The 17,761-nt window shown below is 36.4% G+C and overlaps 1 protein-coding gene across 9 annotated transcripts in view; it reads right to left on the bottom strand.

Annotated features, from left to right (window-relative positions):
• SP100 (SP100 nuclear body protein) overlaps positions 1 to 17,761 on the bottom strand; it is a 101,633-nt gene that overhangs the window by 67,808 nt on the left and 16,064 nt on the right. For 8 of the 9 annotated variants that reach the window (XM_088844994.1, XM_055397117.2, XM_088844958.1 and 5 more), the window contains exon 2: positions 25 to 187. The exons of the other annotated variant lie outside the window; for it this stretch is intronic. In XM_088844994.1, the coding sequence (XP_088701120.1) occupies positions 25 to 187 (163 nt within the window). The remainder of the gene's footprint in view (positions 1 to 24; positions 188 to 17,761) is intronic. 9 annotated transcript variants of the gene reach the window in all.

Below are 17,761 nucleotides of genomic sequence, written 5' to 3' on the forward strand. Positions count from 1 at the left end.
GGTGACATAAGAAACCTCACTTACTTCATACATTTTATTGGTGATGAGTTCGCGGTCACGAAGGCCCTCAAAGAAAGGAAACGTCTTTTTAATTGCAGTTGAAATCTCCACTTTATGTCTTTTGAAGTGCCTGAATACAGTCTCAAAGACAAGCCTGTCTTCTGTGTTCTGATTTTCTGTGGATATCCTAAGGAAGAAGAGTATCATGTGAAAATGGTCATCAAGATTCCGAGATGCTTGTGGAGGCTGTAACATTTTATATATAAAGCATAGATTGTGAGGAACCAACATATATAAAATAAGTGCTTTCAGTAAAGAAATAAAAGCAACTGAAACAACAAACAATGATATAGTTGAAGAAAAGTGTGGAAGTTAAGAAAGACTGAAGTACAGGACTAAAGAAGTCCATTCCAGTCTGTCCCAATCAAAACCATTATAAAGATATCCACCTGTGTCTGGTGTATTTGGGTACTTTTCAGTACCCAAAATGCATTGGGGAATAATCACTTTATTGCATCAACTTCCTGTGAAAAATGTTTCTGGTTAAATACTGCCAATTAAAGAGAATCATTTATCTTCTCTTTATTATTGCCACCACTTCCCACTAAAAATGCTAATAAAGGGATTGGATTCACAATGACAAGGAGAATGGCAGGGGGCAATAAGTAGATAAGAGATTTCTACCAAAATTTATGAGACAAAAAGTGATCAGAGGATCGCTAACCACTGTTGTAGGTGGAAAATACTCCCAGAGGTCAGGAAAGCAACCAGTGAGTCCTGCAGAACCCTGGAGACCCAGTGGAGATCACAAGGGAGACATGTTGTGGAAAACTGATGTGTTATTTAAAAAATTAAGAACAGAACATCACACTTTCCACCCTCAGGTTGCATCCTGACCACTTGTACCCAGACAGCCGCTCAGAGGGAAACAGTGCTATCCTTTTTGTAACCATATGTTAATTTTACTTGTTACTGAACTTTACACGGTCTTCCCAGGTGGCAGTAGTGGTAAAGAACCTGTCCGCCAGTACAGGAGATGCAAGAGATGTGGGTTCAATCCCTGGGTTGGGAAGATCCCCTGGAGAAGGGCATGGCAACCCATTCAAGTATTCTTGCCGGGAAAATTCCATTGACAGAGGAGCCTGGTGGGCTATCATCCATAGAGTTGCAAAGAGTCAGACATGACTGAGCATGCAGGCATGATTGGACTTCATATTCCCTGGTGGCTCAGATGGTAAAGAATGTGCCTGCAATGCAGGAGACCTGGGTTGGGAAGATCCCCTGGAGAATGGAATGGCTGCCCACTTCAGTATTCTTGGCTAGGAAATTCCATGACAGAAGCACCTGGAGGGCCATAGTCCATGGGTTTGCCGAGTTAGACATGACTGAGTGACTAACACTTTAACGTTGTATACATGAAAACAATACATCACGTGTGCTTTGTGTCTGACTTCTTTTGCTCATCATCCATGTTAAATGAACAGAAATTTGGTTCTTTTATTGTTGAAGATATTCCATTGTGTGGACCTACCACAATCTACTTATTCATTTTCCTGTTTATGGACATTTGGGTGGATTCTAGTTTGGGACTAGTTTGAATAAAGCTGTGGTTCTTTTTTGGTGGCAAGATGTTTTAATTTCCCTTCGGCAAATAACTAGGAGTGGAATTGTTGAGTCATTGTGTAGGAGTATGTTTAATAGTTTTAGAATATATCAAACTATTCCAAAGTCTGTTAGAAACAGGCTTTCTAGTTTTAGCCATTTTAGTCTATATATATAATATGGTATTTCATACAGTTTTAACCTGTATTTTTTTAATGACTGATAATACTGAGCACACTTCCATATGCTCATTGGGTATTCAAAATCTCCTTTTTGGAAGTGCCTTTTCAAGCCTTTGGCCCATTTATATTACTTGGTTGTCTTTTATTATTCATTGATGTGTAGGAGTTTGTATATATTATAAAAGAAATGTTTTGTTTAATATACATACTGTGAGTGAAAAAGCTGGCTTAAAACTCAGCATTCAAAAACTGAGATCATGGCATCCAGTCCCATCACTTCATGGCAAATAGATGGGGAAACAGTGGAAACAGTGACAGACTTTAGTTTCTTGGGCTCCAAAATCACTGCAGACAATGACAGCAGCCACAAAATTAAAAGACATTTGCTCCTTGGAAGAAAATCTATGACAAACCTAGACAGTGTATTAAAAAAAGCAGATATATCACTTTACCGACAAAGGTCTGTATAGTCAAAACGATGGTTTTTCCAGTAGTCATGTATGGAGGTGAGAGTTGGACCATAAAGAAGGCTGAGCATCAAAGAATTGATGCTTTTGAACTGTGGTACTGGAGAAGACTCTTGAGAGTCCCTTGGACTGCAAGGAGATTAAATCAGTCAATCTTAAAGGAAATTAACTCTGAATATTGATTGGAAGGACTGTTGCTGAATCTGAAGCTCCAACACTTAGGCCACCTGATTTGAAGAGCCAAATCATTGGAGAAGACCTTGATACTGGGAAAACTTGAGGGCAGGAGGAAAAGGGGATGACAAAGGATGAGATGGTTGGATGGCATCATTGACTCAACAGACATGAGTTTGAGCAAACTCCAGGAGATAGTGAAGGACAGGGAATCCTGGCATGCTACAGTCCATGGGGTCACAAAGAGTCAGACATGACTGAGCAACCGAACAGCAACAGCAATGTACTGTGAACATTTTCACCCATTTTGTGGTTTGCCTTCATTTTCTTAACTGTGTGTTTTGATGAGGAGAAATTTTTAATTTTGACAAAGCCAAAGCTATCATTTTTTTCTTCTGTGGCTAACAACTTTAGGGTACTATCTGAGAAATCTTTGCCTCCCCCAAGTTAATTAAAATATTCAAAAATTAATTTAAAGTGTAAACCTGGTCCTATTTCTAGATTTTCTACTCTATGCCATTTGTTTGTTTGCCTACTCTTGTGTCAATGGTGTACTGATCTGAATCTACAGCGTATAGAAAGACTTGAAGTCAATTAGGAAAATATTACCTTGGATTTTCTACGCCTTTTGGTTTTCCACATATCTTTTAAAATTGATTTGTCAATCTTTACAAGAAAAGCCTTTTTGAATTTTATAGGGTTTGCATCGAACTTTTAGATTCATCTGGTGACAAGTGACATCTTAACAACATTGAGTTCAACCCATTTATTTAATTTTCCTTAATCTTGCCAGAAGTGTTTATAGCTTTCAGTATCAAGTGGTGCAGTGGTAAAGGATCTGCTTGCTAAAGCAGGAGATGCAAGAGACGTGGGCTCGATTCCTGGGTCGGCAAGATCTCCTGGAGTAAGAAATGTTAATCCACTCCAGTATTCTTGCTTGGGAAATTCCACTGACTGAGGAGCCTGGCAGGCTGCAGTCCATAGAGTCGCAAAGAATCAAACCTGACTGAACACACACACACACACACACACACACACACGTACACATGAGTCATACACTTCTTTCCTTAAGCTAATTCTCAGCTGTTTTATTCTTTGGGGGGCTACTTTACGTACTTTTAAATTATTTCCAACAATTATATGAACATAGAATTGATTTTAAGAAAGAGTAACCATGTATTTGTGACTTTTCTAAATTCATGTATTCTAGTAATATATTTGTAGACTACTTTTGGATTTCATAGAAAAAAATAACCATGCCATCAGAAAATAAAACTCTTCTGCTTCTTCCTTTCCAAAATTGTTTCTTTTTTCTTTCTTCCTTATGTTGTTTCTAGCCTAGAGAAAATGCATTTAATGTATGCATCAAGTATGACGTCATACACACACAGATACACACATGTGACAGAGGAAGATTCTGTTTGTTACTAGTTTGCTGAGAGTTTTATCATGGTCAGAAGTTGAGTATTATGAAATGCATCTATTGAGGTGTTCATATGGTTTTCCTTCTTTATTCTTTAATTTGGTGAGTCAGATGCATTGATTTCCAGAGCCTCCTCTTAAGTAGAAACAGATAACCACAGATCAGCAGACTTTTAAGGAAATTCTCCAACTTCAGAAAGAATAACACTAAAAAGAGAAAGACATTACCCCAGGAGAAACAGAGATATTGTAGGAAACAGGAGAAATGTCCAAAACCTCTAATATTTTTAGAGAGATTTGAGAACACACATTGCACCCCTGGTTACAGAGAAGAAGGAACTAACAGAGAAAGAGACACTGGTATTTCCCAGGCAAGAATACTGAGTTGGTTGCCATTTCCTTTTCCAGGGGATCTTCCTGACCCAACCTGCATTGCAGGCAGATTCTTTACCACTTAGCCACCAGGGAAGTCCAAAATAAAGAGATTGAAAGAACACAGGAGAGCAAATTTGAGAGACAATACAGGAGTCCAGGGCTCCCAGTATAACTCAGTTTTTAAAGACTCCACCTGCAATGCAGGAGACCCTAGGTTTGATTCCTGGGTCAGGAAGATCCCCTGGAGAAGGGATAGTCTACCCATTCCAGTACTCTTGCTTGGAATATCCCTATGGACAGAAGAGCCTGGAGAGCCATGGTCCATGGAGTCGCAAAAAGGCAGACACGACTGAGCAACTAAGCACAGCACAGCACATAGGAGTCCAAGATTAATTTAGGGGTCTATGGAAGGAGGTTTATGACATTGTACAGGAGACAGGGATCAAGACCATCCCCAAGGAAAAAAAAAGCAAAATGGCTGTCTGAGGAGGCCTTACAAATAGCTGTGAAAAGAAGAGAAGCGAAAAGCAAAGGAGAAAAGGAAAGATATACCCATTTGAATGCAGAGTTCCAAAGAATACCAAGGAGAGATAAGAAAGCCTTCCTCAGCGATCAATGCAAAGAAATAGAGGAAAACAATAGAATGGGAAAGACTAGAGACCTCTTCAAGAAAATTAGAGATACCAAGGGAACATTTCATGCAATGATGGGCTCAATAAAGGACAGAAATGGTAGGGAACTAACAGAAACAGAAGATATTAAGAAGAGGTGGAAAGAATACACAGAAGAACTGTACAAAAAAGATCTTCACGACCAAGATAATCACGATGGTGTGATCACTCACCTAGAGCCAGACATCTTGGAATGTGAAGTCAAGTGGGCCTTAGGAAGAATCACAATGAACAAAGCTAGTGGAGGTGATGGAATTCCAGTTGAGCTATTTCAAATCCTGAAAGATGATGCAGTGAAAGTGCTGCACTCAATATGCCAACAAATTTGGAAAACTCAGCAGTGGCCACAGGACGGAAAAAGGTCAGTTTTTATTCCAATCCCAAAGAAAGGCAATGTCAAAGAATGCTCAAACTACTGCACAATTGCACTCATCTCACGCGCTAGTAAAGTAATGCTCAAAATTCTCCAAGCCAGGCTACAGCAATATGTGAACTTCCAGATGTTCAATCTGGTTTTAGAAAAGGTAGAGGAACCAGAGATCAAATTGCCAACATTCGATGCATCATCAAAAAAACAAGAGTTCCAGAAAAACATCTATTTCTGCTTCATTGACTATGCCAAAGCCTTTGACTGTGTGGATCACAATAAACTGTGGAAAATTCTAAAAGAGATGGGAATCTCAGACCACCTGACCTGCCTCTTGAGAAACCTATATGCAGGTCAAGAAGCAACAGTTAGAACTGGACATGGAACAACAGACTGGTTCCAAAAAGGAGTACATCAAAGCTGTATATTGTCACTCTGCTTATTTAACTTATATGCAGAGTACATCACGAGAAACACTGGGCTGGAGGAAGCACAAGCTGGAATCAAGATTGCCGGGAGAAATATCAATAACCTCAGATATTCAGATGATATGGCAGAAAATATCAATAACCTCAGATATTCAGATGATATGGCAGAAAATGAAGAAGAATGAAACAACCTCTTGGTGAAAGTGAAAGAGGAGAGTGAAAAAATTGGTTTAAAGCTCAACATTCAGAAAACTAAAATCATGGCATCCAGTACCACCACTTCATGGAAAATAGGTGGGGAAACAGTGGAAACAGTGTCAGACTTTATTTTTCTGGGCTCCAAAATCACTGCAGATGCTGATTGCAGCCAGGAAATTAAAAGACGCTTACTCCTTGGAAGGAAAGTTATGACCAACCTAGACAGCATATTAAAAAGCAGAGACATTACTTTGCCAACAGAGGTCCATCTAGTCAAAGCTATGGTTTTTCTAGTGGTCATGTATGGATGTGAGAGCTGGACTATAAAGAAAGCTGAGCGCCGAAGAATCGATGCTTTTGAACTGTGGTGTTGGAGAAGACTCTTGAGAGTCCTTTGGACTGCAAGGAGATCCAACCAGTCCATCCTAAAGGAGATCAGTCCTGGGTGTTCATTGGAAGAACTGATGTTGAAGCTGAAACTCCAATACTTTGGCCACCTGAGGCGAAGAGCTGACTCATTTGAAAAGACCCTGATGCTGGGAAAGAAGGAAGAGAAGGGGACAACAGAGGATAAGATGGTTGGATGGCATTACTGACTCAATGGACATGGGTTTGGGTGGACTCCAGGAATTGGTGATGGACAGGGAGTCCTGGCATGCTGCGTTTCATGCGGTCGCAAAGAGTTGGACACGACTGAGCGACTGAACTGAACTTAATTGAACAGCAACCTTATTAGAGTCAAGAAAGATATTCAAGAAAACGCAGAGGAGGACCATACCAGGAGAATTATTTAAAGAGTTATGAACTTTATAGAGTAGAATAACATGGCTTTCTTTAAAGGATTTAGAAAAATGAATTTAAAAGAACCAAACCAGAAGCTACATAGAAGCCCACACACCACAAGAAAGACCCAACACAGTCAAAAATAAATAAATAAATAAAAATTTAAGAAAGAAAACCAAACCAAGGCACATAATGATGAAATGCCAACACCTAAAAAAACAGAGACGAACTTAAAATATTCCAGAAAGAATTAAGAAACTGGTCACTTATTGAGGATAATGGCAAGAATAACTTGAGACATCTCATCAGTAACAGATCTAGGCCTTCAAAATGCAGAGCGAATCAGGCCAATTCCAGCCATGCAGGGCTGAGAAATTTCACTCTACAAACATCCATTTTGAGTGTTGTTCCTAAGATTTTCTTTATGCTTATGTCAATATATACATTTAAGGTTTAAAAAACACAGTTTATACATGCTCTAAAATTTTTATACAATCATTATTTTCCTTTCCATTCACACCACTGTGCCACCGGGAAAGCCAATACAGATAAGTGTCATGAATGACAGCAATGTCATAAGCAAAGGGAGAAGGGAATTGCATATACTCTGCTATAAGTTACGTGTGCTACAGGGGAAGTGCTGTAAAATGTGTATTATAATCTCTAGACAACCATCAAAAACATTTTAAAAGAAGTATAATTAATATGCTAATAGAAGACTAAGATGGAATCATATAAAATGCTAATTAAAATTAGAGAAGGTAGAAAAAGAGTGGGGAAAAGAGACACAGAACAAATACAATAAATAAAGAAGAGTTAAAACATGGTAATGTACTCCAGGATATCAATAATTACTTTCAGTGTGAATGGCCTAAATACTCTAATTAAAAGCAGAGATTGTCTGTAAAGCACAGGAAGCTCAGCTCAGTGCTCTGTGATGACCTACATGGGTGGGAAGGGGAAGGTGGTGGGAAGAAGGTCCAGAGGGAGGGGATATATGTATACATATGACTGATTAACTTCATTGTATCACAGAAACGAACACATCATTGTAAAGCAATTATATTCCAATAAAAAAAACAGAGATTGTTGAAATGGCAGAGAAAATGAGGCCTTATCTTATATTGTCAATAAGAAAAAACCATAAATATAAAGACACATGTTAAGAATGGAGAAGGAGAGACCTTCCTGGTGGTCCAGTGGTTAAGACTTCACCTTTCAAGTAGAGGGTAGGGGTTAAATTCCTGGTCAGGGACCTAAAATCCCATATGTATCATGGCCAAAAAATTGAAACACAAAACAGAGACAGTGTTGCAACAAATTCAATACAGACTTTAAAAATGGTCCACATTAAAAAAAAAATCTTAAAAAAAGAATGGAGAAGGAGAAACCACATCAACACTAGTCAAAAGAAAGAGTAACTATACTATTTCCAGGGAAAAAAGACTTTAGGACAAGAAAAAATACTAATTAAGAGAAAGAGAGCGTTACATATGACAAAGGGATCAGTTTTCCAAGAAGACATAACAATCCTTAATATGTTATTTACACATGGTAAACACATAGCATCAAATTGTGTATGGTAAAAATTGATAGAACAGTGACAGAAATAGACAAATCCACTATTTCAGTTCGATACAAAAACAGCTCTTTTTTTTTTAAAGTAATTTATAGATCAAGTAGGTAGAGAAGTCATCAGAATATAGCTGACCTGAACATCCACTACCAATCAACTTGATCTATTTGATACTTTTAGAATACTCTATGCAACCATAGCAGAATATACATACTCCTCTGGCTGATTCATGTTGAGGTTTGGCAGAAAACAGCAAAAATCAGTAAAGCAATGATCCTTCAATTAAAAAATAAATACATTTTTAAAAAGATCACATAGAATAATCACCCTTACCAAGAGAGAATCCACTCTGGGCTATAAAACACATCTTAAATGTGAAAGAATAGAAATCATAAAAGTACATTCTTAGACAAAAAGAAATTAAACTACAAATAAATAACAGAAAGAAGTGAAAAATTCCCCCCAATACTTGGAGAGTTAAAAATACACTCAGGTAACACATAAGTCAAAGAAGAAGTCTTAAGAGAAATTTTAAAATATTTTGTACTGAATGAAAATAAACCTACAACTTATCAATATATGTGGGATGCTGAAAAAGCAGTGACTACAAAGAAACATATTCCATTGAATATACATTATTATGTATATATTAGAAAAGAAAAAAGATGTAAAATCAACAACATGTTTCTCTAACTGGAATGTGGGGGAAGAAAACTTAAGCCTAAAACAGTCGAAGAAATAAAATAAAGAAGAAAAAAATCAATGAAATTGGAGATAAGAAACAAAAGAGAAAATTCCACAAAATCTAAAGCTTGTTCTTGGAAAATATCAATAAAATTGATAAACTTCTACCCAGGCTAACTAAGGAAAAGAAGAGAAAAAAAATCACAAATTACCAATATCAGAAATGACAGTAGGGTTTTCACAACTGATTTATGAATATTAACAGGATAACAAAGGAATAGTATGAACAAATCTATTCCCACTAATTTGATAAATAAAATTGACCAAACCCTAGAAAGACACAAATTATCAAAACTCACACAAGGAGAAATGGAAAATTTAAATAGGCCTATATTCATTACAAAGTTGAATTAGTAATTAATAACTTTGAAAAAACTAAGTACTAGGCCCAGAGAATTTCACTGGTTAATCCTACCAAACATTTAAGGAAGAAACGACACCAATTTCCCACTTTCTTGTGCAGAAAATAGAAGCAGAAGGAACACTTAATTTATTCTATGAGCTCAGAACTACTGCAATACCCAAAGCAGATAAAGACAAGCTACAGGTCAATATCTTTCATGAACATAGATGTAAAAATTTTCAAGAAAGTATTAGTAAATTACAGCATGACCAAGTGTAACTTATTCAAGATATGCATGGCTGGTTCAATATTTGATATCAAACAATGTAATATCTGATATCAATCAAGGTAAAAGAAAAAAATCTGGATGATCTTATTAATTGATGTAGTAAAGTCATTTGACAAATTCTATCACTTTTTCATGGACAATTCCCTAGAACACTAGAGATAGGAACATCTTCAAAATGGGGAAGAAAATCTAACAAAAACTCTGTGGATAGTATCATACTTACTGCTGAAAACCTGCACACTTTCCTCCTAGGATTAGAAACAAGGGAGAGATCCCCTCTTTCACTATTCTTATTCAATACTGCGCTGGAAGGCACAGCTAGCACCAAAAAAAAAAAAAAGAAGAAGAAGAAGAAGAAGAAAAGAAAATTCAAGGAGAGTTAGGGAAAGAATAAAATGATTGTTTATGTATAAAATCCCCCAAAATTCACACGCACACAAAATCTGGAACTAATAGTTAATTATAACAAGGTTGCTGGACAAAGATCAGTTGCTTTTGTATATACCTGCATTGAAAATTTGGAATTTGAAATGCAGTAAGACAACACCATTTACAATAGCACCAAAAATATAAAATATTTAGGTATTTGTTGTTGTTCAGTCATTAAGTCGTGTCCAGCTCTTTGCAATCCCATAGACGGCAGCATGCTAGACTTCCCTGGCCTTCACCATCTCCCTGAGTTTGCTCAAACTCACATCCATTAAGTAGGTGATGCCATCCAACCATCTCATCCTCTGTTGCCTGCTTCTCCTCCTGCCTTCAGTCTTTCCTACCATTAGGGTCTGTTCCAATGAGTCAGCTCTTTGTATCAGGTGCGCAAAGTATTGGAGCTTCAGCTTCATCATCCCAAGCTGATGCGGAAGTCTTTCCAATCAATATTCAGAGTTGATTTCCTTCAAGATTGACTGGTTTGATCTCCTTATAGTCCAAGAGACTCTCAAGAGTCTTCTCCAACACCACGCTTCGAAAGCATCAATTCTTCAATGCTCAACCTTCTTTATAATCCAACTCTCACATCCACACACAACTACTGGAAAAACCACAGCTTTGACTAGATGGACCTTTGTCAGCAAATTGATGTCGTTGCCTATAAATATGCTGTCTAGATTTGTCATAGCTTTCCTTCCAAGGAGCAATTCTGTATGTATTTTGTTAGGTTTATGCCTAAGTATTTTTAAAATTAATTTAATTTAAATTTAAAATATTTAGGTATGAATCTAACAAAATATATATAGGATCAAAATAAACAGAAAATGATTCTGAAGGAGACAGATTTAACTTGCATAATAACATAACTGTAACTGGTTTGATGTAAAATTTTGAGTTATATAAACAACCAGTGTTGACCTTACTGGTAAAGGAAAATTTGTATATTTTTTTTAAATATGAAAAATTTGAACATATGATTTCAAATTCAACACTTTGAAAAGCTGAAAGTAACCACTGGCTGAGTGAAATCGGACTCTTACAGAGCCTTGTGAAGCACTAAAAAATAATATAAAACGGAAATATTGTTTGCATTTTTAGAGAAGACAAAACAATAAAAACAATAGAATTCTAAAAGCTAAGAAAAAAGCATGAAAATTATATCATTAAGAACATTAGATGTAAATGAAAAATTATATTGAAAGGCAGAGGATCAAAAATAGAATCCAACAAGAGGCCAAAAAATGTGACACAAAATTTGTTAAAATCAAAGATAGGCAAGTTATGGTATTCAACTATAAACAAAACAAAAAATAAGGGTATTAATATCCAATTCAAAGCAAAATTCAAAAGACAAATAATGGGGCAAAGGTTTCATGAATATTGAGAAACAGTTCGCTTCTAGCTTTTCGCTCTTCACATATTTAAAAATGATCAAAATATATAAGCTCTGGATAAATTAGCAAAAATGTTTTACTATTTAATCTTATAACCTAAAAACAGAACATTTCCCCCCAATGTCCTTTAAATGCAGAGCAATACAGATTACAGTCCTGAACACAAATGAGGTCACGAAAAGTTATAAGCAGCAGAAGCTAAATAGACTGCATAGTAAGGAAAATAAACCACCGGGAGGTTCATGAAACAAAACAAACATTGCTGTGTTGGGTCAAAGATGATATTTTGTGGTCTAGAGGTCATTTTTAAAAAAAGTGGAAGAAAATGGAAAATAGCACACTGAGAATGAGTGAAAATAGTTTAGCATCAGGAAATCTCTTTATACAATTTGTTACCTCAACAAACAAAAGGAGAAAAAGTATATAAATATATCCATAATAATTTTAAAAGGGAATTTCCTAAGACCTAACAGCCATTTTACAAAAACTATGTGAAATATACAGATACTGAACACAATATGAAGTCTCCAAAAATAACAAATATTACAGTAGACATTGAAATGATGAAATAATTTTAATAGAAAAAAAGACAGGGATGCCTACTATTACCATCATTGTTATATGTATATTATATATATACATAATTTTAGAAGTTTTGATAAGAAGATGAAGTGATTGGTATAAATACTAAAAACATACATACATAGAAACCCCAGAGTCCTAACTGAAGTCCATAAGAACTAGAAAAAGAATTTGCCAATGTGCATGAATAAAATTTATAGATGTTATTTGGAGCACCATAAATTGAAAATAAATAAAGGAATATTTCAAATGTAATAGCAAAAATATATGTGTATATAAACACCTGAAAATATGAATAAAAACTATAAAATCTTATTATTGATTTATATAAAATATTATAAGATTTATATAAAATCTTATTGAAGGTTATTAAAACAAGATCTAAATATACGGAGATAATATAACTTGCCTCCAATCAGGAAAGCACAGTAATTTTAAAATGTCAATCCTTCCAAAATTATTGTAAAAGTGTGGTACACTTGCAACTTGTAATCCCATTGAAATTGTATGTGATTTAAATAGACATTTCTCCTAAGATGACATACAGATGGCCAAAAGTTTCAGATGCTCAACATCACTATTCGAGAAATGCAAATCAAAACTACCTTGAGTTATCACCTCACACTGGTCAGAATGTCCATCATCAAAAATCTACAAATAATAAATGCTGGAGAGGGTGTGGAGAATGCAACTCTTGGTGGAACTATAAATTGGGACAGCCTCTATGGAGAACAGTACAGAGGTTTCTTGAAAAAACTAAAAATGGAGCTACCATATAATCTAGCAATTCCACCCCTGGGCATATATCCAGAGTAAACCATAATTTGAAAACATACATTGCAGCACTATTTACAATAACCAGGACATGGAAGCAACTTAAACATCCATCAACAGAGGAATGGATAAAGAAAATGCAGTATATATATATATATATATATATATACACATTTATATGTACATATACACAATGGAATATCACCCATCCATTAAAAAGGACAAAATAACACCATTTGCAGCATCATGGATGGACCTAGGGATTGTTATATTGAGTGAAGTAAGTCAGACAAAGATACCTACTATATGATATCAATTATATGTGAAATCTAAGAAAATGGTACAAATGAACTTATTTACCAAACTGAGAGAGTCACAGATGTAGAAAATAAACATGATGCAGGGAAAGAGGGGAGGAATAAAGCGGGAGACCGAGGTCAACATATACGAGTGACTGTATGTACCGTAGAAAACTAATGTGTGTTTGTAATTTGTGTTTGTGTGTTTGTTTGTGTTAACATATACGAGTGACTGTATGTACCGTAGAAAACTAATGTGTGTTTGTGTGTATTTGTAATTTGTGTTTGTGTGTTTGTTTGTGTTAACATATACGAGTGACTGTATGTACCGTAGAAAACTAATGTGTGTTTGTGTGTATTTGTAATTTGTGTTTGTGTGTTTGTTTGTGTTAACATATACGAGTGACTGTATGTACCGTAGAAAACTAATGTGTGTTTGTGTGTATTTGTAATTTGTGTTTGTGTGTTTGTGTTAACATATACGAGTGACTGTATGTACCGTAGAAAACTAATGTGTGTTTGTGTGTATGCTTGGTCACTCAGTCTGTGTCTGACTCTTTCTGACACCCTGGACTGTATCCCACCAGGTTCCTCTGTTCATGGAATTTTCCAGGCAAGAATACTGGCGTGGGTTGTCATTTTCTACTCCAAGGGACCTTCCCAACCCAGGGATCAAACCCACTTCTCTTGCGTCTCCTGTACTGGCAGGCGGATTCTTTATCACTGGGCCACCTAGGAAGCCTAGATAACTAGGAAGGACCTATTGTATAGCACAGGGAACTCTACTCAGTTATCTGTAACGACCTATTAATATATGGGAAAATAATTTAACAAAGAGTGGGTATGTGGAGATGTATAACTGATTCCCTTTGCTACACAGCAGAAACTAACAACATTGTAAATCAACTCTACCCCAATAACAATTAATTTAAAAAAAGAAAGCAGAAAAAGATTTAATAGATTTAAATGTAAAAAACAATATACACATTAAAATACAATGTATAAATATATTTTCAACCAATATGACAAAGGCTTAATATATATGATATACAAAGGCTCCAGCCTATTGCTGCTGCTGCTGCTGCTAAGTCACTTCAGTCGTGTCCGACTCTGTGTGACCCCATAGACGGAAGCCCACCAGGCTCCCCTGTCCCTGGGATTCTCCAGACAAGAACACTGGAGTGGGTTGCCATTTCCTTCCCCAATGTGTGAAATGACAAATAATTCCAAAGAAAATGGACTTGAACAGCTTAGAGAAGAGACAGTAAAAATATCCAATAAACATATGAATACATACAAACTAAAATGGTAATGAGAAACCATTTTTCACCCCTTAGATTGGCAAAAATAACTTCTTAAATGACATTGCAATGTGGGAGAAGATTCAAAGAAACATACATGCATTGCTGGAATGAGCAAGAATTGCTATAGCCTTTTCAGAAAAGATCTAGTAAATTTTAAGACACATAGATTGACCCAGAAATCCATCATACTGTTGGAACCTATCCTGTGAAAATAAAAGCACCATTATGCATAAAAAGCTCCACAACTTTCAATGGCTCCCTACTTCCCCCCAGAGTAAAAGCCAAGTCCTTACAGTGTTCAGAGGACCTAAAATAATCCAGCCCTTCTCTCCTCTCCTTTGTTTCACTTCTCTCTGGGGTACCTCACTGTCCTCTGTTATTTCTTGACTATACCAGGCATACTACAGTTCTAGGAATGAGATGCTGGCTCTTTCCTCCATGTGATATGTTCTTTTTCCAGATATCTATATAATGAATGACTCTCTCATCTTTTTAAAATCCTTATTCCATGTCACTTCAATTAGGACCATTTTGATCAACTTACTCAAAACCACAACCACAGCCCTCCCACCCAAACTACATACTCACAACCTCTTAATCTGGCTCTATTTTTATTGTCCATGTCCTTATCACTCCCTAACATACTAAATTACTTATTTACTTTAATTAGTGCTTATTATCTTATTCTCTGACTGTCTTCTCCCAAAATACATATGCCACAAGCATAGGAATTTTGTCTGCTTTGTCCTTCAATTATTCTTGAGTACATTATGCACACAAAGCACTAATAATAGCAAGAATAAATACAAACACACTGGTGGTCAAAATAAATTTTAATATAAAAACTGACATAAAATATAGAAATATGTATGTAGAGTAGAAAACAAAATCCAGTTATATTCTATTTTTAAGGGATATGTGAAAATGAAACCACTCAATGGGATTCAAACCCAAGGGATTAAAATAGATATACCAAATAATTACAAAGCTAAGGAGCACTGAGTAGAGTTACCAGTGCTATACAGTAGGTTCTCATTAGTTGTCTATTTTATGTATCAGTTCAGTTCAGTCTCTCAGTCATGTCCAACTCTTTGCGACCCCATGAATCACAGCACTCCAGGCCTCCCTGTCCATCATCAACTCATGTCCGTTGAGTCGGTGATGCCATCCAGCCATCTCATTCTCTGTCGTCCCCTTCTCCTCCTGCCCCTAATCCCTCCCAGCATCAGAGTCTTTTCCAGTGAGTCAACTCTACGCATGAGGTGGCCAAAGTATTGGAGTTTCAGCTTTAGCATCAGTCCTTCCAATGAACACCCAGGACTGATCTCCTTTCAAATGGACTGGTTGGATCTCCTTGCAGTCCAAGGGACTCTCAAGAGTCTTCTCCAACACCACAGTTCAAAAGCATCAATTCTTCGGCGATGAACTTTCTTCACAGTCTAACTCTCACATCCATGCATGACCATATTTTATGTATAGTAGTGTTTATAGGTCAATCCCAATCTCCCTATTTTATCCCTTCCCCTCTTTCCTTTTGGTAACCAAAAGTTTGTTTTCTATATCTTTGTTTCTGTTTTGTAAATAAGCATTTGATATTTTTGAATGTTCACTATTAGCACTCTTCTTAGTGCTTGGTATGTGGTTTAACACACTTTCGCTCTTCTATGCAGTGGGTACATTTTTGATCAGCAACATTCTACAGGTAGGAAACTCAGGCTGCCCTACCTCCACAATGGCAGACCTAGGGTTCAAAACATCCCTCCCAAGCTTGTACCTATCCCTTCACCTTCTGCCCTTCCTTCTATCTGGTGTTAGATACTACACTATTAATCATTACACAATACTGTCTTTCAAACACAGAGAAGCCTCAAAGATGACAAGCATTAGACAACAAAAGAAATAACAATAGACTATTAAGCGAAAAAATCTTAATCATATGTGAAATGATCAGAATAAGTAACTGGACAAAGAAAGACCTTTCCTAATCCATCCTCTGAGAAATTTTCAAAGCTCCTCCTCAACAGTCCTTAGCTGGGAGCTCAGCTTTTGCTCTGTGATGGTTTAGATGGGAAGGATGTGGGGAGGGTGGGAAGGAGGTCCAAGGGGAAGAGGATATATGTGTACATATAGCTGATTCACTTCACTGTACAGCAGAAACTAACAAATCGTAAAACAACCATATTCCATTTTTTTTAAAAAAAGTTAAAAAGAAAATAAAAATTTAAATTACAGGGATTTCTGTGGTCCAGTGGTAAAGAATCCACCTACCAAAGCAAGGGCCTTGGGAAGATCCCAAATGCTAAGGGGCAATAAGTCGATGCCCCCCGACTACTGAGTATGAGTGCCCAGAGCCCATGCTCTGCAAGGAGAGAAGTCACTGCGATGAGAAGTCCGCACATTGCAACCAGAGAAAGCCCACATGCAGCAATGATGACTTGGGGCAGCCAAAAGTAAATAAATAAACAAAATGAAATGAAATTTTAAAAATATATAAATTACACATGATTGAGCAATAAACGCTGATGAAAACAATACATACAAAACCACAGACATACTCAAAGTGGCACAAAGGTGAACATTCATGGCCTAAAATGCATTTATTAAAAAACAGGAAACACTGCATAGTAAGTTAAACTTTATTCTTTTGAACTTTTTATTTTGTGTTGGGGTATAGCCAATTACTGTACTGAACAACTGAACTGAACTAAACTGATCACCAACTACTGAACAACTGAACTGAACAGAAGTGATAGCCAATTAACAATGTTGTGATGGTTTTAGATGAACAGCGAAGGGACTCAGCCATACACATACACATATGTAGATATGCACATATGCATTCTCCCCCAAACCCCATTCCCATCTAGGCTGCCACATAAATTGGGCAGAGTTCCCTGTGCTATACAGTAGGTCCTTGTTGGTTATCCATTTTAAATACAGCACTGTTTACATGCCCATCCCAAGCTCCCTAACCATCCTTTCCCCCAATCCTTCCCCCTGGCAACCATAAGGTCATAAGTCTGTCAGTTTTTTTCTGTCTTGTAAGTAGTTCATTTGTATAATTTCTTTTTTTAGATTCCACATACAAGGGATGTCATACAATATTTCTCCTCTACTGAAAAGTAAATTAAACTTTAAGTCAAGGTGTTAGAATAAGAAATCAAGGTAATGCCCCAAGAAAGCTGAAAACTAGAATAAAGAAGAGAAAAATATATAAATATAATTTTTTATAAATATTATTTTTAAAAACAGAATTTAATTAAATCTCAAACAAAAATTAAGAGTAATGCAACCAAAAGAATCAAAAGGTTCTTGGACAAGAACAGCAAAATGGAACATTTGATCAAGAGAATGAAAG

This window comes from Moschus berezovskii, chromosome 2, assembly GCF_049115385.1.
Source record: "Moschus berezovskii isolate FMDL1 chromosome 2, NW_MosBer_1.0, whole genome shotgun sequence".
Classification (NCBI taxonomy): domain Eukaryota; kingdom Metazoa; phylum Chordata; class Mammalia; order Artiodactyla; family Moschidae; genus Moschus; species Moschus berezovskii.